Raw genomic sequence first — 22,134 nt, 5'->3', positions numbered from 1 at the left:
CAGGATTAGAAATGTTTGCTAATTTATTAAAATTAATTTAAACGGAAATATCACATTTACATAAGTATTAAGACCCTTTATTCAGTACTTTGTTGAAGCACCTTTGGCAGCAATTAAAGCCTTGAGTCTTTTGGGGTATGATGCTACATACTTGGTACACTTGTATTTGGGGAGTTTCTCCCATTCTTCTCTGCAGATCCTCTCAAGCTCTGTCTCGTTGGATGGGGAGTGACGCTGCACAGCTATTTTCAGGTCTCTCCAGAGATGGTCGATTGGGTTCAAGTCCGAGCTCTGGCTGGGCCACTAAAGGACATTCAGAGTCTTGTCCCGAAGCCACTCCTGCATTATCTTGGCTGTGTACTTAGGTTCGTTGTCCTGTTGGAAGGTAAACCTTTGCCCCAGTCTGAGGTTCTGAGTGCTCTGGAGCAGGTTTTCATCAAGGATCTCTCTGTACTTTGCTCTGTTCATCTTTCCCTCGATCCTTGCCGCTGAAAAACATTCCCACAGCCTAATGCTGCCACCACCATGCTTTACCGTAGGGATGGTATTGGCCAGGCGATGAGTGGTGCCTGATTTCCTCCAGACGTGACACTTGGCATTCAGGCCAAAGAGTTCAATCTTGGTTTCATCAGACCAGATAATCTTGTTTTTCATGGTCTGAGAGTCTTTAGGTGCCTTTTGGCAGACTCCAAGCGGGCTGTCATGTGCCTTTTACTGAGGAGTGGCTTCCTTCTGGCCACTCTACCATAATGTCCTGATTAGTGGAGTGCTGCAGAGATGGTTGTCCTTCTGGAAGGTTCTCCCATCTCCACAGAGGAGCTCTAGAACTCTGTCAGCGTGACGTCAGGTTCTTGGTCACCTCCCTATATATTGTGTGTAGTTTGATGAGAAAAATAAATAATTTAATCAATTTTAGAATAAGGCTATAATGTGGAAAAAGTCAAGGGGTCTTAATACTTTCCAAATGCACTGTAAGTGAATCCTGGACCTTCAAACTATGTATTGGGCCAAGATTTTAACTGATGTTCTAATGTGTTTTAACTCTAAAGGTCCTAACATTGTCTTCCCTTCTTTCTCTTACAGCCCGCTGTTTGTCACATGGAAAATAGGCAGAGACAAGCGGTTGAGGGGATGTATAGGTACATTTTCTGCCATGAACCTCCACCCAGGACTCAGGGAGTACACCCTTACCAGGTACGCCACTCTTTTAACTTGATCATGCCCAGAGTTCCAAGCATGTAATGTGTTCTTCTTTAGGCTAAACCACTGATATCAGTCTTTACATTGTCTGGCCTTTCCCCTAAACAAAAGTCTCCCCAGGAACCGACATTAACCCTGGCCCGGGGCCAGTGAAAACATGTCGGACCAGTGGATCTGGCCCAGTAACTTTTCAGTTTATTTTTGCGTTCCAGTTGAACATTTACCTGCTCTGTTGCAATCTACCATTTATGTAAAACCATTGAAGACTACACGCCGAACAGTCATGGTATTTGTATTTGAGCAATATGATTGGCCGCTCATTCAAGCACCACCACACTCCCGCAATTGACATCAGTTGATACCTTAACACAGCACACACAAGCTGTCCAGAGCAAAAATATGCATTCATTCATCCATTTGCGGAGCTTATTGATTTTAGGGAAGGTGATTTATAAAAGTAAACCTTCAATAGTGAACATACTAGCAATATGCTGGCTACTGTTGATAGTCTGCACAAAAACACCTAGTATTCATCTTGGCTGGCCTACTGTAGCCGTTCGATATATTGCGATTGTCTTAAAGAGTAACTTTCATTTAAAAAAAAAAAAAATTGATCGAAAAACCAGATGATTTAGACATAGTTGTATAGAAATATGTGAATTCTGGTCTTTATTTTGACAGTTCGTTACAAAATGTATATATTTTGGACTTTTAGTAGTAGATCTAGCTGTTTTTGCCCCTAGCGCTTCAACTCTTACCATTGATAAAGGAACTGTAGGGACACTTATGTCATCTCAAGGGAGGGGTTCGGTATGAAATACACTCCCTTCTAGATGTGCTAGGTGGTACCACCTCAGGTCTTACTATAAAATCAGGTGACAGTGTGCCTTATTTGGCAAAGGACTTGTTAAGTGGAGTGTGCCACTATATTTTGCATGACGCTTCCTTGACTAGACTACTGACGTTACACAATTTAAAAGGCAGTAAGGCACATTTCCATGTATGACCAAATTATAACTTTTTGCTTAGCGTTTCATAAACATCTATGCGCTTTTTACAAAGGAAAAAAAACATGTAGGTTTGAGGATTATACGTTTATATTTGTAGCTACATTCATTTTAAGAAGAAATAGATGACATTGGTGGTCATGTCAAGTCGTTGTATTTTTTCTCAACTGCTATGACCGATCGGTCGCACAGTCTGCTCGACGGTTGCAGTTCAGTGGTTGTTCTAATCCCACATGGGGCAGATATATATTTTCTTCAAATCCTTTATATTATGCAAACGAACTGTGCCCACTCACTTCTAATTCTGAAAACTAAAAGCATACCTGGGAGAGGGGTCGCCCTGGTAGTAGTAGGGGTTTGGGCTTGGGTACCGTATAAATCCGTGAGTTCATTTGACCATTGGAAAAAAAGCAACTGCGTAAATACTGTAATGCAGATCGGATTGAATTGAGCCTTTAATCTTAATTTTCAAGGTGAAGATTGCACTTTTCTTCCCAACACAATACTGCAATACCACATTTCAAAGATTTGTTTTGCACACCATGGGGAATGTGAACTTTGACCGCAAGTGGCAATACATGTCAGGAACTCGGTGCCTGACCATTGAGCTAACTGTTCAGAACTGTATTTGCTCGTGAAGCACATCATGTTATTATCAGAGCATGTCAGTGGACTTCTGGTAATTATGTTTTAGTGAGAAAGTGTTGATCGGGTACAACTATTTTTACTCACCCCAAAAATGAATATTTATGAGCAGTAAATTCTCACCTTCGATGGCCACTGGCACGCTCGAGTGTGCTCTTCAAGGATGAATCCCATTTTCAACTGTACAGGGCAGATAGCGTGAATGGCGTTGTGTTAAGCGAGCGCTTTGCTCAACGTTGTAAACAGAGTGCCCCATGGTGGCGGTGGGGTTATGGTATGAACACAATTGCATTTTCAAAAAAAAAAATTGAATCAAATTTTATGTCACGTGCCGAATACAACCTTACTGTAAAATACTTATTTACAAGCCCTTAACCAACAATGTAGTTTTAAGAAAAATAAGAGTTAAGAAAAATATTTACTAAATAAAAATAAAATAAATGAGGGACAATAAAATAACAATAACGAGGCTATATACAGGGGGTACCGGGTCAATGTGCGGGTTACATGTTAATCGAGGTAATTGAAATAATATGCACATGTAGGTAGGCGTAAAGTGACTCAATGGCAATTTTAATGCACAGAGATACCGTGACGAAATCCTGAGGCCCAATGTCGTGCCATTCAGCCTCCGCCATCACCTCATGTTTCAGCAGGATAATGCATGGCCCCATGTCACAAGGATCTGTACACAATTCCAGGAGGCTGAAAATATCACAAGTTTTTCCATGGCCTGCGTACTCATCAGACATGTCACCCATTGAGCATGTTTGGGATGCTCTGGATCAACATGTATGACAGCGTGTTCCAGTTTGCCAATATCCAGCAATTTCACACAGAGGAGTGGGGCCACATTCCACAGGCCATAATCAACAGCCTGATCAACTCTATGTGAAGGAGATGTCGCACTGCATGAGGCAAATGCTGGTCATGCCAGATACTGACTGGTTTTCTGATCCACACCCCTACTTAAAAAAAAGGTACCTGTGACCAACAGATGCATATCTGTATTCCCAGTCATAGACGAAGGCCGAATGAATTTATTTGAGTTGACTGTAGAATCTCAGTAAACTGCTTTGAAGTTGTTGCGTTTTATATTTTGGTTCAGTGTGCATTACACAGCTTTTTATTACATATCATAATAACCAAATGTAGCCTATTAATAGCTGAATGCAGAGAGAATCATGGCAACATATAGGCCCTGCATGAACCCAATGCATTTAAAAACTACACCATGTCCGGGCCAGTATAAATTATTTTTGGGCCAGTGAGAAAAAAAAGTTAGCGTTGGACCCTGCACCCTCAGTGGAAGATAAAAGCAGAGCAGCTGGTTCTGACCCGTCAAGTACTATGAGACGGAGGGTGGTGAGCATGTGACCGGGGAGATGATTCTAGGCACTAACAGGAGCACCGTGTCTGTGTTCTGTCTCCTGCTGGGATATCTCCACATTTTTGCCTCATAGGCATGAACAAAAAGAGAGGGAAGAAGGGATGACAGCAAATCTTTTGGGAGAAAACATTCACCCAACAGTTCCCTTTTGATATATTCAAGTAAAAAATATGGCAGACATGTTTTGAGTTCTCTGGGTGTGAATCTAGCTATCTTTTTGCGTTCTTATTATTCTGTCACTGAAAGGAACACCCACCATCATCGAAACAATTCTGTCTTGTTGGGTTTTGTAAGGAAATTGCTAATTCATTGGGGAGAAGCAGCATACCAGGTGGACAGGAACAAATAACACTATTTGAATGGGCGGGGGTGCACGTGAGACTGATCTGTAGCTCTCTATCTCTTTCTCACACACATACAGTGGCAAACACATTCACTCACAGGCACACATACTCACTGACATCTGGAACTGGTCTCCTATTGGCTACAAGTTAAGACTCCTGCCAGCCTCCTATTGGCCAGCGCTGTTGCTAGGATGATTCCACACGGAGGCCTGTAGAGGAGGTCATGCACTGCAACAGAGTTCAAGCTTTCTGCTGTCACAGAAAATGTCAAGTTTACTGGACTAAATCACTGATAACAACATAGGAGCCCTTACATTAATACTTAAGCAACATGTATTGTATTTATTTAGTTGACATGCATATTTTTGAACAGCGTCAAGCAGAGTATTGGTGTGTTAACTGTGTTTACCCTAGCTTTTGTTTTGGTTGAGTTCACCGTAGGTAAAGTCGAGGTTCGAGGAGAATGTTTAAAAAAAAGTTTCCTCAGTGGATTGAACTGTATCTAGGTACCACAAATGGCAGGCCTCTCGGTTTATTTGTTTTTCAAGAGTTGGGTGGTTGGGGGAGGGGGAGAGCAGTGTGTTGTGAAGGGGAACCAAAAAAAATAGGACGAAGCGTCCAGATGAGGATGCCAGTAAAGCTGAGGGTTTTTGTTCACTCAGCCCGCCTGCCTCTGTGGGCACTAATGTCATTAGTGAGGCCTGGGGTACTTCTGGGAAAAAGGGGGCCTTTTGGTGTTTAACTCCAACATAAACGTTATCAATATAACTGGCTTCTTTGATAAAATCAAAGATTATCCTTCATGTCTTGCATAAAAAAAGTAATGCTATGATTTTCTAGCTTGTTAGCCGTGTCTGACCATAATGGCTGGGAGTTGCTAGGGACCTCACGATACGATATTATCACGGTACTTAAGTGCCTATACGATATGTATTGCGATTCTATATGTATTGCGATACCGATGCTCCAAACATACTGCTCCCCATATGTCTGCTGCAGAGGAACAAGATAGAGCCATGAAGAAAACTAGTTTTGTTCAGTAATGGAAATAAAAGTGCTGAAAACAAATTGGCTCCCTGTTTAAAAAGAAGATGGAGAACAAGCAACGAGGAAAAAAAGTTACGTTTTTGTGGAGGTACAGCTAACTAGCGCAAAAAATATATTAGAATATCGTCAAAAAGTAATATCCCAATATGCAACTACAGTGGGGCAAAAAAGTAATTAGTCAGCCACCAGTTGTGCAAGTTCTCCCACTTAAAAAGATGAGGCCTGTAATTTTCATCATAGGTACACTTCAACTATGACAGACAAAATGAGGGGGAAAATCCAGAAAATCACATTGTAGGATTTTTAATGAATTTATTTGCAAATTATTGTGGAAAATAAGTATTTGGTCACCTACAAACAAGCAAGATTTCTGGCTCTCACAGACCTGTAACTTCTTATTTAAGAGGCTCCTCTGTCCTCCACTCATTACCTATATTAATGGCACCTGTTTGAACTTGCACCAGGCTGGGAAGACTGAATCTGCAATAGGTAAGCAGCTTGGTTTGAAGAAATCAACTGTGGGAGCAATTATTAGGAAATGGAAGACATACAAGACCACTGATAATCTCCCTCGATCTGGGGCTCCACGCAAGATCTCACCCGTGGGGTCAAAATGATCAAAGAACGGTGAGCAAAAATCCCAGAACCACATGGGGGGACCTAGACCTGCAGAGAGCTGGGACCAAAGTAACAAAGCCTACCATCAGTAACACACTACGCCGCCAGGGACTCAAATCCTGCAGTGCCAGACGTGTCCCCCTGCTTAAGCCAGTACATGTCCAGGCCCGTCTGAAGTTTGCTAGAGAGCATTTGGATGATCCAGAAGAAGATTGGGAGAATGTCATATGGTCAGATGAAACCAAAATATAACTTTTTGGTAAACACTCAACTCGTCGTGTTTGGAGGACAAAGAATGCTGAGTTGCATCCGAAGAACACCATACCTACTGTGAAGCATGGGGGTGGAAATATCATGCTTTGGGGCTGTTTTTCTGCAAAGGGACCAGGACGACTGATCCGTGTAAAGGAAAGAATGAATGGGCCATGTATCGTGAGATTTTGAGTGAAAACCTCCTTCCATCAGCAAGGTCATTGAAGATGAAACGTGGCTGTGTCTTTCAGCATGACAATGATCCCAAACACACCGCCCGGGCAACGAAGGAGTGGCTTCGTAAGAAGCATTTCAAGGTCCTGGAGTGGCCTAGCCAGTCTCCAGATCTCAACCCCATAGAAAATCTTTGGAGGGAGTTGAAAGTCCGTGTTGCCCAGCAACAGCCCCAAAACATCACTGCTCTAGAGGAGATCTGCATGGAGGAATGGGCCAAAATACCACCAACAGTGTGTGAAAACCTTGTGAAGACTTACAGAAAACGTTTGACCTCTGTCATTGCCAACAAAGGGTATATAACAAAGTATTGAGAAACTTTTGTTATTGACCAAATACTTATTTTCCACCATAATTTGCAAATAAATTCATAAAAAATCCTACAATGTGATTTTCTGGAAATTTTTTTCTCATTTAGTCTGTCATTGTTGAAGTGTACCTATGATGAACTTTACAGGCCTCTCTCATCTTTTTAAGTGGGAGAACTTGCACAATTGGTGGCTGACTAAATACTTTTTTTGCTCCACTGTATATAAATTGTTTTCCCCCATCACTATTGATCATCTATTTATACTGAGCCTTACAGACAGGCCAGCTTTAGTTTCTGTTTCGGCGCTTGTGCTAACCATCTCGGGGTTGTTTTTGTTTTCAGACACTTTTCCCTCCCACTGCATTACAATCTCCCTGGTTTTTGGTATTCATATTTATAGATTTCCTAATGCCACAATCTCTCTCTCACCAGGCAGAACAGAATGCATGCTTAGGAAGATGTTCATGTGTTAAACACACAGTTAGGCTATCTTCTGACTGTAGTGAGGACAAAACAGGCACAAACAAGAAAATAACCATTGTCAAAGCACGGCACACCTCTGCTGTTGCGACCTTTAAAACCAATGGTTTAAATGCTCATGTTTTTCACAGAGCAGAATGTTCATGACAAAAGTACAGGATGATTCAAATGCAGATGTATTGTACCAAGTAACCGTTGTCCTTTAATTATCCAGTTAATGTTTAGGGACTTTTGCCTTTAACTCAGCAATTCTACAGAACACCCCTCCATCCTACCATATACAAAAACATAACTAGGAGCTTGTACCTTTTGAGCTTGTGTGTGTGTGTGTGTGTGTGTGTGTGTGTGTGTGTGTGTGTGTGTGTGTGTGTGTGTGTGTGTGTGTGTGTTTTCGGTTTTGTCTACGTCAAAGGACCTTTGGTGCTGAATAAATCATGCAAAGCATGTACATGGAGCGGAGGAACGGCATTGCCCCAGGGACCTCCGAGAGGGTTTTACCTCACTGAGAGATGCTGCTCTGTGCTCAGCTTGCCTCAGAAATGTATGGAACTCATTTACACTGTCATGCCCTGTTCAGATGCACCATTGCCTGTTTAAAGGCAATTATTTACCAGTGCGTTCATTTGATGAGTGGTCTATCTCCCTAGAGGGGCCAGGTCTCCTGGAGTTAATATCAACCTTCATATCAGTATCGACCAGTAAAGGATATAATACAGTATTTTATGTAAAGTAGGCCTACTAAGGTGATTTTGTATTAAATGTGCTTCTTTTTTTTTATTTGTTTCTAGAAGTCTGTCTTGGTGTGTGATTTTAATAAACCTAATAGCCTCTCTGGCCCACAGTGGGGGAGAGAGGATCTGGTTGAGCTGTGTGTGTGTGTGTGTGTGTGTGTGTGTGTGTGTGTGTGTGTGTGTGTGTGTGTGTGTGTGTGTGTGTGTGTGTGTGTGTGTGTGTGTGTGTGTGTGTGTGTGTGTGTGTAGGGGATGAGACCGAGTATCTGACAATCCAATAAAGAATGCATTACCTTCAGAGTCTGGGCAGAACTGGTTTGAATCTGTCTGTCTCTCTCTGCTTCTGCCTGTCTGTCTTTCTGTCCATCTGTCTGTCTCTTTTTCTCTCTGTCTGTTTATCTGCATGTGTCAGTCATGTGATCTGCACTACTGTCAACAGGGCCTTTCAGCCTTGCTGCATGGCCTCACCCTCTCAGTGATCTGACACGCACTGTATCAGTGTCATACATGAGTGTGTGTTGGTTGTCCTGTTTCAGTATACTATGAAGTAACTGACAACGTTCTCATCTCGTCTCTAATTTATCTCTGCAAACATTTACCTTCCCCTTCATTGGTATTCCCTGTCTACAACTGGTATTAAAAGGGCTTTTCCATTTCAGATTATAGATACCAATCCGATCGCCGTTTAGCATCCACATCTGGTATTTAATCATTTAATTCTGTCCCTTGGATAAGCGTGCATCAGGAGTCTTGGTCTGTAGAGGAGGAACAGGTTAACGTCAGAGGATCTTACAAAGCTTGGTTTGTCTCTGTGTTACACTTGTCCAAGTCCAGAGCAGCCATTTTGTAGAGGTTGCGATCATCTGTTTGTTTTAGTAGACGGGCTGCTAGCGATGTCAAACTCAATGACCTGGTGCTCTGACACTGCCAGCCAGCCAGGCTAGTTACGTTCCTGTTGTACGCACTCTCAGGTGCAGTCTTGTGTTTGTATTCAGCTATAGGCCTATAAATGTGAACATGTGTGAAATGCAGTATTAATACAAGCCAGACCCATTTGGATAAAAGGGTCAGCTCAGTAAAAAGACAGATTTATTTCTTTAATGACTCTTCTGAGAGGATAAGCTTCGCTACCCTCCTGTGAGTGCCAGAGGTATGTGGGTGCTGTTGTTTGTGTATCCGTCTCCTGTCTGGTTAAGATTTGCCAACCCTGCCCTCTAGTCAATCAGTCGGACCTGCAGCCAGCAGCATGTAGAATTCCCCTCTCTCCCATGGAATCTTACACTGGCGCTGCAGAGAATGGCTGCAGCAACACAGACGTTAGAACGTCTCCATGGCTGTTGTTTAGCCACTGAGGCTCTGAGAGCCAATGTTATAGCAGGTCAGGACATTCTATAATATGGGTGGACTGTCTAAAATCCAACTCACCATTAGGCTAACCATGTTGTTAGCACAGGAAAAGTGAGTGGCCAGTGAAACAGGAGAAATTCCAGATATAGCGTGCCCTTAGCGTGCCCTTAGCGTGCCCTTAGCGTGCCCTCAGCGTGCCCCCAGCGTGCCCTTAGCGTGCCCTCAGCGTGCCCTTAGCGTGCCCTCAGCGTGCCCTCAGCGTGCCCTTAGCGTGCCCTCAGCGTGCCCCCAGTGTGCCCCTAGGTCCTAAGAAATCAATTACTCTCAGGGAGCCGGCCTGTTTTATGTCTTCATTATGTTGCTTCTCCATGCTCCTCTCCCACATCTCCTTCTAGTAAGATAAATTACTGGGCCTCTTTCTACTGAAGTCAGCTTGTCACTCCCAATCCTGGACTGAAAGAAACAGAGTCCTATTTAGCACATCATGGACTTAAAAGGGATGCTGTTCAGTGTTCACAGTTCATCCCGTGTGTTGTTACCATATGAGTCTTCTATCAGTACAAATATGTAGAAGAGGCAGCACTATGACAGCATGCCATCACCACATGGGGATGGGGCATTTCACTCCTATTGGTGAATTAGGACAGCGTGTGGTGGTAGATTATGGCTCATGGAGACTAACTGACTCCATTCATCTGCTGTCATGACATGAGCAGGAAGATGGTGTGCCGTCGTGTGCAGAAAGGCTGGTGGCAGCAGTCTCTTTTTAGGATGGAGTGGGGGAGTGAGGGAAAATTAGAATCTGATATGAAGAGTCTGTGGGTCCAGCCAATACGGAGACTCACCTGCCATCAGGTCATTCTATTTTTACATCCCCTCAGATAGGCACTTTCTGAAATGTAGCATGGAAGATATCACTTCATGGCTAATGTCTTCTGAAAGGATAAAGGAAAATGCTTGCAGGGTTTCTTCATTTACATGTTCTCTTATCAGAGAGATTTGGTCTTTCTTTTCATTATAAACATAATGCCCTGTGGCTCATAGTACGATGAGATGAAACACAAATATGTACTTTGGGTGGACATTGTCCTTGATAATCTGTTGGTCTTCCAGTTGAAACTGGTTCAAAGTAGTGCAGCTGATGTTGTCCCTAAACGTCCCCTGTTGTCTCCACAGTGCCCTTAAAGACAGCCGCTTTCCCCCCGTGACGAGGGACGAGCTGCCACGCCTCTTCTGCTCGGTGTCTCTGCTCACCAACTTCGAGGACGTCGGTGATTACCTTGACTGGGAGGTAAGAGACTGAAACAAGACAGGTAGCTATTAATTCATCTTATGCAATACTCTTCAGTCATTTTTATTTTTATTGAAATTAAATAGCCTTCACATATGTGAATCCAGCAGTTGAGGGTTACAGTGCACCGGAGAGCAGTACACTCCACACAGAGCAGTACACTCCCCACAGAGCAGTACACTCCCCACAGAGCAGTACACTCCCCACAGAGCAGTACACTCCCCACAGAGCAGTACACTCCACACAGAGCAGTACACTCCCCACAGAGCAGTACACTCCCCACAGAGCAGTACACTCCACACAGAGCAGTACACTCCACACAGAGCAGTACACTCCACACAGAGCAGTACACTCCACACAGAGCGGTACGCTCTCCGCACAGAGCGGTACGCGGTACGCTCTCCGCACAGAGCGGTACGCTCCCCGCACAGAGTGGTACGCTCCCCGCACAGAGCGGTACGCTCCCCGCACAGAGCGGTACGCTCTCCGCACAGAGCGGTACGCTCCCCGCACAGAGCGGTACGCTCTCCGCACAGAGCGGTACGCTCTCCGCACAGAGCGGTACGCTCTCCGCACAGAGCGGTACGCTCTCCGCACAGAGCGGTACGCTCTCCGCACAGAGCGGTACGCTCTCCGCACAGAGCGGTTCACTCCACACAGAGCGGTACGCTCTCCACACAGAGCGGTACGCTCTCCGCACAGAGCGGTACGCTCTCCGCACAGAGCGGTTCACTCCACACAGAGCGGTACGCTCTCCACACAGAGCGGTACGCTCTCCACACAGAGCGGTACGCTCTCCGCACAGAGCGGTACGCTCTCCGCACAGAGCGGTACGCTCTCCGCACAGAGCGGTACGCTCTCCGCACAGAGCGGTACGCTCTCCGCACAGAGCGGTACGCTCTCCGCACAGAGCGGTTCACTCCACACAGAGCGGTACGCTCTCCGCACAGAGCGGTACGCTCTCCGCACAGAGCGGTACGCTCTCCGCACAGAGCGGTACGCTCTCCGCACAGAGCGGTACGCTCTCCGCACAGAGCGGTACGCTCTCCGCACAGAGCGGTACGCTCTCCACACAGAGCGGTACGCTCTCCACACAGAGCGGTACGCTCTCCACACAGAGCGGTACACTCTCCACACAGAGCGGTACGCTCTCCGCACAGAGCGGTACGCTGGGAGAGACAATCTCCAGTGTGAAGTAGAGATGAGAATGAAATAGGAATAGGGCTCTGCTGCAGTTTCTGGTTCTGAATGAACTGGACCCCATTGCAGCCTGGAGATCCACACAGCAAGCATGATTTAGGCCGACAAGCACCATACACAGGCAGTCTGTCTTTTTTGTGAGGACGTAAGCAGTGACCTTGCTGACCCAGAGGGGGGGGCAAGGGCCCGTGGCGTGGGCGGGTGATTTTGAATTATAACTCAAACAATCCCCCGAGCTATCTTGACCGGATCCTGACCCTCAACCAACAATCTGATTTGCCCAAATGGCACCAACTCATCCAACTGTAGGGTGTTCTGTAGGTTGTTCCATACGTGAGGTACGACGAAACTAAAAGCTGTTTTTCCTAAATCTGTAGTGACAGACGGAATTTCAAGAGTTAGCCCTCCCCGTGACCGGGTATGGTATCTCATACTTCTATAGGTTAGTAACTCTGTTAGGTAATGCTGCAGTTTTTCTGGAGTGTGTGGCCGAAGACATGTAGTGTATATAGGCATGTGTCTGTTGTTCCTGTCCATTCATGTGATGTCTGTTCTGCCCTCTGTCTCTGTCTCTCCTTTCTCTGGCCTGTAGGTGGGTGTTCATGGCATTAGGATAGAGTTTTTCAATGAAAAAGGATCAAAACGTACCGCCACCTACCTACCAGAGGTCGCAAAAGAGCAAGGTAAGTGGAATCGTGTGTCCCATCACCGTTGTATAATGTCTGTATGACTGAAGGTCTTGGTTCTAGAGAGAAGTGGGATTCAAGGGGACATAAAGGGGGATATTCAAGGGGATATAACCTTCTCTGTGCAGGATGGGACCACATTCAGACCATAGATTCCTTACTACGAAAGGGAGGCTACAAAGCTCCCATCACAAATGACTTCAGGAAGACCATTAAGTTGACCAGGTAAGAGAGGCTGCTCTCCTTTCACACCGGTTGCTGTCTTCCACTGCTGCTGGCCTTGGTTCTGCCTTCAGTGTAGATGATGAAAGTGTTGCTTACTGCTGGGAATATGTGACTGGTGCATCATTACTGTAGGGGACCCTCCCAAAGCTCACCGTGGTCCTGTTTGCCACAGTACAGACAGAAATCAGTGAAGGAGTACTGCTGGATCCATAGAGCATTAGGGTGTAGAGATTCTAGTGCCACTGCCAGGTAAGTTGGGGTAACTGTTCCTTCTCTAACTTCCCTCTCCTCTTGTTTAGGTACCGTAGCGAGAAGATGACAATGAGCTATGCTGAGTACATTGCCCACCGCCAGCACCATCACTACCAGAATGGCACCGGGCACCCTCTACCCCCATACAACCATTATTCCTGACAGCGAGCCGCATGACCAATCACTGAACCTCTCTGCGGACCTTTTCCCAGGAGAGCCCGCCCCCTCCTGGTCTAGTTATCTCTACTACTGTACCATTTTATGATGATAGTTTCCGTTGCCATGCTGACGCTCTCCCAGACGTTGACGTGGCAACGGGTGGCAAAATGAGCATCAATTGATAATGACGAGAAAAAACAAAAATCTTTTATTTTTATCCTCCTATTGATTTCATTTTTGCAGCATATATATCAATATAACCCCTTTTAGTTTTTATTTTTGTTCTCAAATACTGAATTTTCCTAAATGTGTTATTTTCAAACAATCCTAATCAGGCTTTTGATTCTGTGGATGGAAGCAAGTCATATATGTGGTGAATTCGTAATGCATAAAGGTATAGGCTCATATTTTGTGTAGGGCTTAGCTACAGTGTCCCATCTATTAGGGAAATGTTTTTCTTTTCCTGTTGAATCCTTTCTTAGTAGCCAGCTTGGCATGATGTGTGTCATGTGGCAAGCCAACAGCCGTTCTGGAAGAATCAATCTTTTCTTCAATTTTGCGATTCTTCTCAAGAAATGGACTTAGGTTGGTTTGGCCTTTTGTAACCCGTTGTAGTGTTGTAGATTGTAGGGTTGTGAGGCCACGCCACTAGTATTTGCTGGTCTTTTTTATTACATTACCCCACACGTGTTTGCTTTTCTGTGTGTGGTTAGAAGTTTGTTGTGAAGTTCACATCCGACAGGAGATTGAAAGCGCTATATTCAATCATGAATAGGATCATGACAAAATATTTGGCAGAGACGTTCATTTCCACCCCTGAGTGTTCATAGTGTTTTGTAATGAAACCTGCAAAACTTGAATTGTATTTGTACAGCTCCAGCTCAGATATTTTCACCCGCTCTTCTTTCCAACTTGAGAAACGTATGGAGGAAGCCATTTTAGCTGCGTCAAAGGAGGTTGTCTCTGTCCCTTGTCTCTGTGAAGCAGGGCTGGAGGTTGTGATAGGGTTGGAGAGTTGACTGCAGGGCTGGAGGTTGTGATAGGGTTGGAGAGTTGACTGGAGGTTGTGATAGGATTGGAGAGTTGACTGGAGGTTGTGATAGGGTTGGAGAGTTGACTGGAGGTTGTGATAGGGTTGGAGAGTTGACTGGAGGTTGTGATAGGGTTGGAGAGTTGACTGCAGGGCTGGAGGTTGTGATAGAGTTGGAGAGTTGGCTGTAGAGCTGGAGGTTGTGATAGGGTTGGAGAGTTGACTGGAGGTTGTGATAGGGTTGGAGAGTTGACTGCAGAGCTGGAGGTTGTGATAGGGTTGGAGAGTTGGCTGGAGGTTGTGATAGGGTTGGAGAGTTGACTGCAGGGCTGGAGGTTGTGTTAGGGTTGGAGAGTTGGCTGGAGGTTGTGATAGGGTTGGAGAGTTGACTGCAGAGCGCATTGTCCTCTCATTCATTGTTCTCTGAGAAAAATACCTTCATCCTGTTATTTCATGCTAGTTGGTTTGAGAGGAAAAAACAATGAGGGAGACTTGAGTCTAGTGACAGGGATATGCTAAAACTACTTAAAGCCATATTCTGTTTTTAATGCATGTGGTTGCTTTGTAGGCTTAAGATGTCCCCCCCCCCCCCCCTTCTCTGTAACCTCTGTGTTTACTTCCTCTACAAGTTTACTTTATTCTGGTGGCTTTGGTCCCAAAAGTTGGGTTTCCACTCAAAGTTTGTGTTTTGGTCCTGGTTAGGAATCTGGGCCTGTGAGACATTATCTGCACTTACTCAGTTAGTAGGGGTTAGCATCAGGAGTGCATTTATTAGTCGGAGTCTGTTGCAAAAAGTTTTGCAATGAAACCTGTTTACTGTTGTAAACCGGCAAAATGGAACAAAACAGAGAGGACTACCTGAACTTGTACAATAGAAACTAATTTTGATTGATATAAGTTTTACATTTGCAACGGAATCCGAGTGATGAATACACCCCAGCGTTTGAACTCCTTTGTGCTGTTTGTTAAGAGTCCTCATCACCTCCGCTGCTTTTATACCATTTTAACTGAAGCTTGTGGCCACAATGACAAATAATGAAACTTGATGTAGGCCTAATCAATGTTTTACATCCACATTTGACATTACATGCTTGATGACTGACGGTTGCCATAGTTGTGCACTTTCATGTGCTCTCGTCAAAATGCTATGAGATCTTGTGGAGGCTTCTGGAGATGGCATCTAGCTAGTCAAAACGCTATGAGATATTGTGGAGGCTTCTGGAGATAGCATCTAGCTAGTCAAAACGATATGAGATCTTGTGGAGGCTTCTGGAGATAACATCTAGCTAGTCAAAACGCTATGAGATCTTGTGGAGGCTTCTGGAGATAGCATCTAGCTAGTCAAAACGCTATGAGATCTTGTGGAGGCTTCTGGAGATAACATCTAGCTAGTCAAAACGATATGAGATCTTGTGGAGGCTTCTGGAGATAGCATCTAGCTAGTCAAAACGCTATGAGATCTTGTGGAGGCTTCTGGAGATAGCATCTAGCTAGTCAAAACGCTATGAGATCTTGTGGAGGCTTCTGGAGATAGCATCTAGCTAGTCAAAACGCTATGAGATCTTGTGGAGGCTTCTGGAGATAGCATCTAGCTAACCTTAAACCCTTGGCACTGGTCATGGTCGGTTGATTTGTTCAAATCCGTTATTTCCTCATGACATGCTGCTGTTTGTTGAGGTGCTTGCCGTATTCAGGACCAGTTGCTCCCCGTCTCTGTGCCACTAGAAACCATGCATGGGTTGTTGGTCTGTCTTGTCAGCTGTTTTGGCAGAGGAAACCGGGAAAGGGTGGTCAAGCAGTCAAACCCTACATAAAGAACCAGGGATTTCAAGCAACCAGTTAGTCCATGTCCTCTTCAAGTGTTCGTTTTTGTCAGTCACATCCGTGCCCAGTAGTTGGTATGTTTTAGCAAGTGTAGTTAATGGATTAGCTAATGATCTGTGTCGTGTACAGGTTTGAGAGGTGCTTGTACAACAACAAAAAAGAACAAACATATTTTATAAAAAATCTTTTACCAACTGACAGTAGGGTTAATCCTTTTTATTTGATTTTTATATGCAAAATGTTAAGGGCTTTGGCACTCCATCCACAGTAACCCGAAATGACCCATATTTCAGTTGTGTTGATTTAATAAATTATGGACCAGTAAAATGGTGCCCTGAGTGTTCCTCTGTCCTGTACTGTCTAACACTGACCTCAACCTACAGGGCAGTGAAGGGCCTTAAAAACCTGATTCACCCATTCACCTTCAGATCGACACATTGTAGCGGGAGGCAGATGGGATCCTTTCTTCTAATCATACCTGGACATTAGAAACCCCAGCTTACTTCATTAATCTAGCCTATTGTAGAAGGGGTTTGTCCACAGACATGCTTGGTTTAGATGTTATTGTGGTAAGGGCCTATTTATCCTGTTCTCTGTGCTTCCCTGCTCAGATATTGGATGGCATTTCCTTCATATTATCCTCTTGTGGTCAGGGAAATGCTGCTCAACAACATTGACAAGACAAAGGAGGCCTACTTAAAGAGATATATTGGCCTAGTAGTTTGTCACGAAAACAGTTTTCAGAGAACTGTGGGACAAGCTTTCCCTGTTGTTGAACAATCGGGTAACCATTTTCTGGTCCATTCAATACAGCACAACCTGAATATTTTTCTGCTGCAAAATCAAGTCCACCATTCTCTTTTACATACTTACCGATCGATATATGTACACACAAATGCAGTCCATTCTGTTGCATGTGTGTGTATAAAACATACAGTATGGTTTAATCCCTGACATCGAAGGCTTAGAGACTTGTATAAATCATCATAAATAAATAAAATGGTGCTATTGGACCTCATGTTGGGGCGGTCGCAGGTTTCGTGACTGGTCATGCGAACTCATCGATCATATCCAACTTATTATCCTTGATATATGCAGATCTGTTCAACAGGTGTTTTTTTCCTACCAGTGTAAGTCAACACCCTGCAGGTTTGAAAGGACAAGAAGTCACTACTAATCCCCCTCCCCCCAACTCCCTGCCTCATGGCCTGGGGGTTAAAGGTATAGTCTGTCGTTCAGTAGATCGTGGCATCAGAAGGGGGCATTCGCTCCTGGGCTGGGACAGTAAATAGTTGGAGTAAAAGGGGTCTATCGCCCCTCCTCTCCAGTCTCCCATCGTAAGCTCCTTTCCCTGTCCAGCCCACGATTGGATGTTCCTCTTAGAAGCACACCCATAACACTTCATGTTTTACTCTGTTAAATCGTGAGTTTTTATAGCTGTCCTGTATCATTTACTCATCCATGGAGTTGATTATCAGCTTAAAGGTCATCTGACAGAAGGTTCTCACTCAACTCTGGCTCTTACAAACTCCCTCAAAGGAAGTCGTGCTTCTCATGTAATATTGTCATTCATGTAGCCCTCTATAACAGTGGTTTCTTTAAGCTGGACATGAGTGTGGGTTTAGTTGGCAGGTTTAGTGAGCCAGATGAGTGATTGCTGATATCATCAGGTTGCTCACATAATTATTGTATTTGACTTGGACAATTTGTTGCCATTCATGAATCACTCTTCCTTATGACCGTAAGTGTATCATGTAACGTAATTTTAACATGGAAATGACTGAACGTAAAGGTTCATGAATATCAATAAATCTCAGTCAAATGTCATGTGATTTTCCTGGTGTCCTTCAAAAGATTATTCTGACTGCTAATTTGCAGTTAGTTTAAACACACCTCTGCCCATGGACGAGTGACCATTGTTCATACTGACACAACTGGGATAATGTGTAAAGACTATGTCATTTGGTTCCATTGCCCGGTTTAGCCCCTGCATTCCTTGTATGTGTACCGGTATGCATATATTTTTGTGGAATACTTAAGCTCCTATTACCTTTGTATGTTCAACCGAACCAAAGATGCCTCTGCCCCATAGAGATGTATAGAGATCATAACATGGAAGTAACCTGTTTTTGCATGGACATTTAGGGCTTCCTCCATTTTAAAATGGTCAACTGGGTGGAGATTCCTATGGGTTGGGAGTGATCGACCAATGAGCAGAGCATTGTTTTCTTCTTCAAATTAGTTTGTAATTGGCTTTAAGCTATATGACTGCCATCTAGCGGCCACAATAAATTGAACACAATTTGGTTCAAGACTCCATCACTGCATGCAAGTCACCAATGTTAGCTTTACACCTTTTTCAAACATCAAAAGAAGAAAAAAAATTGACTACTTTAAAATGGAGAAAGCCTCAATGGCACTGTGCATGCTGTCACAGACGCCATAATGTCATAGATACAACGTAGCGATTTCTATACATCTCTATGTTCTGGCCAAGTCCAAATGCTGCTCTTCAGGCCTGGCTTCCTGTCCTTCCAAAAAACACCCCTGCAAGAGACAAAATGTTATTTTGTTCCGTCTGTTTCAGATTTTTTTAATCTGTTTTTTTTGTACGATTTCTAACTTGTCTTTTGATTTCTTTAGCAACCTCTTATTCAATGAATTTCATTGATTATGTCTGAAGCCTTACCCGGCATCAAGGGCAGTGAAATTACTTGGTTGCACACAGTTTTTTTAAAATTTTGTTGTCGTCACTTGTATTTTCATTATTTTCATTTTTGAAACAAAAGAAAAACCCCATAGCGTGCCTCCTAGATGTATGAGTTTCTGTGTTTCTTTCCTAAAGACCAGCAGTTATACTTTATATAAAAGATGAGTTTGTCCTTATTTTTTACGCCGTTAAAGATGAAAAAAGACCTCTTTTCTTTACTCTGGACCCAGTAGCTGCACTGGTATACAATCGCACTAATAGATAAACAAAAAAAATACAAATAAAAGAATCAATAATAAATGAAATAAGAACTACAATAAACTTGTGTTTGGAACTTTTATAAGATTTACTAAAATAAAATAAATGACTGTTTTTGTACATCAAAATCTATTATTTTCCCCAAAACTATTTTGGATCTAGTTTCTAAATTATTTGAGTTGTTTTCTATGTTCTGAAAATGTGTCGCTGTGCAGAGCAACTGTCTCTGCTGTGGTGGCATGACGGGGCGCGGGGTTGCCTGGTGTAACCCCTCACACCCACCTTTTTATTTCTTCTACTTTTCATTTTTGGTTCCGTATCTTTCTCTGCTTTAGTAACTTAAATGTTGATGGAATAATATGAACTGGGGGGGGGGGGGGGGGGGGGGGAGAGACTCCTTTAGAGCTAGAGTCTCCTTCCTCTCCCATTGAATTGCTGTTAGTGTGATGAGACTTGGAAATGAGCATTTATGATAGTATGGCTCCAAAAAAATACAGAAAATGAAAAATGTTTTTAAAAAATGTGTGGGGAGGGAGAAAATCTTATATATAGATGGGTTATCAGTGGGTATGTGAGCAATGGCTGTGGATATGATCATGTAGTTTTAAACATTGTTATTACCTTTTAAATTCATTTAGCCAATAAAAATGAATAAAACCACGTGAAAAGATAAATGTGTGTGTGTGTGAGTTGTGTAATGGGTGGTTTTCCATGTTAAACGACTGATAATGTATTTGGTTGTATGCTTGGAGAGTTGGAGCCTGATTGCATGTCATACAATACACATTAGGTTATGTATATAGCTTGGATAACAAGTCCATAGTAATGGGAAGGAAATCATTTAGGTGCTACACATTGGTGGTGTTAGAGGTGTTTGCCTGGAAGGACTGGAAAAGAGCTATATAACCTACACCTGTAGTGATGCGTGGGTAAAATTGTAGGAAGCCATTTTACAACCAATGTGCTGTGATAATTACTTTGTTTGCTTTATAACCTGTTAGTTCATATAAGCCACAGTGGCAGAATAAATTAAATCACACATTTGTTTCATTGCAAAACCGGAGAGCAACATCTGTCCGATGAAGTCCACTAAACATATTTCATGTAACAAACAGTTAATGATCTACAGCATGGTCAAGCAAGGTAATGTTTCCAACATTTTTGGACTACTATTGATTTAGAACCAGTTACCGCAAGTCACAAAGAAAACAGGAGCTGCCTCAACTATTCCAGCACCATTTCAACTTCAACATTATCTAATCACCTCTACTTAGTCTAATGCAGTGACAACTAAAAGATACCAAAAACGATTTAGTAAAATTAACTTAAGCTAAATGTGATGTGGCTGAGCTCACTCAGTTTAACTCAATGCTGATTGGCTTTTATTATATAGTTTTTTGTCAAGGGAGGCCAAATGCTCACTGACATCCCATCCCATCCCGGGCAGCAATAATGTCCTACTCTTTTTGACCTGACTGCATCATCTACAGTTGAAGTGGGAAGTTTACATACACTTAGGTTGGAGTCATTACAACTCGTTCTTCAACCACTCCACAAATGTCTTGTTGACAAACTATAGTTTTGGCAAGTCGGTTAGGACATCTACTTTGTGCATGACACAAGTCATGCTTCCAACAATGATTTACAGATGATTTCACTTATAATTCACTGTATCACAATTCCAGTCGGTCAGAAGTTTACATACACTAAGTTGACTGTGCCTTTAAACAGCTTGGAAAATTCCAGAAAATGATGTCATGGCTTTAGAAGCTTCTGATAGGCTAATTGACATCATTTGAGTCAATTGGAGGTGTACCTGTGGATGTATTTCAAGGCCTATCTTCAAACTCAGTGCCTCTTTGCTTGACATCATAGGAAAATCAAAAGAAATCAGCCAAGACCTCAGAAAAATAATTGTAGACCTCCACAAGTATGGTTCATTCTTGGGAGCAATTTCCAAACACCTGAAGGTACCACGTTCATCTGTACAAACATTAGTACACAAGTATAAACACCATGGGACCACGCAGCCGTCATACCGAACAGGAAGGAGACTCGTTCTGTCTCCTAGAGATGAACATACTTTGGTGCGAAAGGTGCAAATCATTCCCAGAGCAACAGCAAAGGACCTTGTGAAGATGCTGGAGGAAACAAGTACAAAAGTATCTATATCCACAGTAAAACGAGTCCTATATCGACATAACTTGAAAGGTCGCTCAGCAAGGAAGAAGCCACTGCTCCAAAACCGCCATAAAAAAGCCATCCTACGGTTTGCAACTGCACATGGGGACAAAGATAGTACTTTTTGGAGAAATGTCTTCTGATCTGATTAAACAAAAATAGAACTGTTTGGCCATAATGACCATCGTTATGTTTCAAGGAATAGGGGGAGGCTTGCAAGCCGAAGAACACCATCCCAACCGTGAATCGCGGCGGTGGCAACATCATGTTGTGGGGCTGCTTTGCTGCAGGACGGACTGGTGCACTCCACAAAATAGATGGCACCATGAGGAAGGAAAATTATGTGGATATATTGAAGCAACATCTCAAGACATCAGTCAGGAAGTTAAAGATAGGTCGCGAATGGGTCTTCCAAATGGACAATGACCCCAAGCATACTTCCAACGTTGTGGCAAAATGGCTTAAGGACAACAAAGTCAAGGTATTGGAGTGGCCATCACAAAGCCATGACCTCGGCACTATAGAACATTTGTGGGCAGAACTGAAAAAGCGTGTTCGAGCAAGGAAAAACTGAGTTTAAATGTATTTGGCTATGGTGTATGTAAACTTCTGACTTGTAGATACACTACACATACTGAGACGGCTAGTTCATTCGCTCTGATGTTTTCTCCAGTGAGATACACTTCCTTCAATTCCCAAGAGGCTGAATGTAT

General features: G+C 43.4%; 1 protein-coding gene across 2 annotated transcripts in view; it reads left to right on the top strand.

Annotated features, from left to right (window-relative positions):
• The window catches only part of LOC110509945 (AMME syndrome candidate gene 1 protein), a 34,317-nt gene extending 14,403 nt beyond the window's left edge, over positions 1 to 19,914 (top strand). The window contains exons 2-7 of one of the 2 annotated variants that reach the window (XR_005040504.1): positions 1,084 to 1,194; positions 10,782 to 10,896; positions 12,689 to 12,779; positions 12,911 to 13,007; positions 13,307 to 14,451; positions 14,678 to 19,914. Coding sequence is in view for 1 of the 2 variants with exons in the window: in XM_021591173.2 (XP_021446848.1) it covers positions 1,084 to 1,194; positions 10,782 to 10,896; positions 12,689 to 12,779; positions 12,911 to 13,007; positions 13,307 to 13,421 (529 nt within the window). In the remaining variant the exon portion in view is untranslated. Of the gene's footprint in view, positions 1 to 1,083; positions 1,195 to 10,781; positions 10,897 to 12,688; positions 12,780 to 12,910; positions 13,008 to 13,306 lie in introns of both variants that reach the window. The other variant, XM_021591173.2, reaches the window with a different exon arrangement.
• Positions 19,915 to 22,134: the final 2,220 nt, after the last annotated feature.

Source organism: Oncorhynchus mykiss, chromosome Y (genome assembly GCF_013265735.2).
Source record: "Oncorhynchus mykiss isolate Arlee chromosome Y, USDA_OmykA_1.1, whole genome shotgun sequence".
In the NCBI taxonomy this organism is placed as follows: domain Eukaryota; kingdom Metazoa; phylum Chordata; class Actinopteri; order Salmoniformes; family Salmonidae; genus Oncorhynchus; species Oncorhynchus mykiss.
This window is presented reverse-complemented; position numbering and strand designations above follow the sequence as displayed.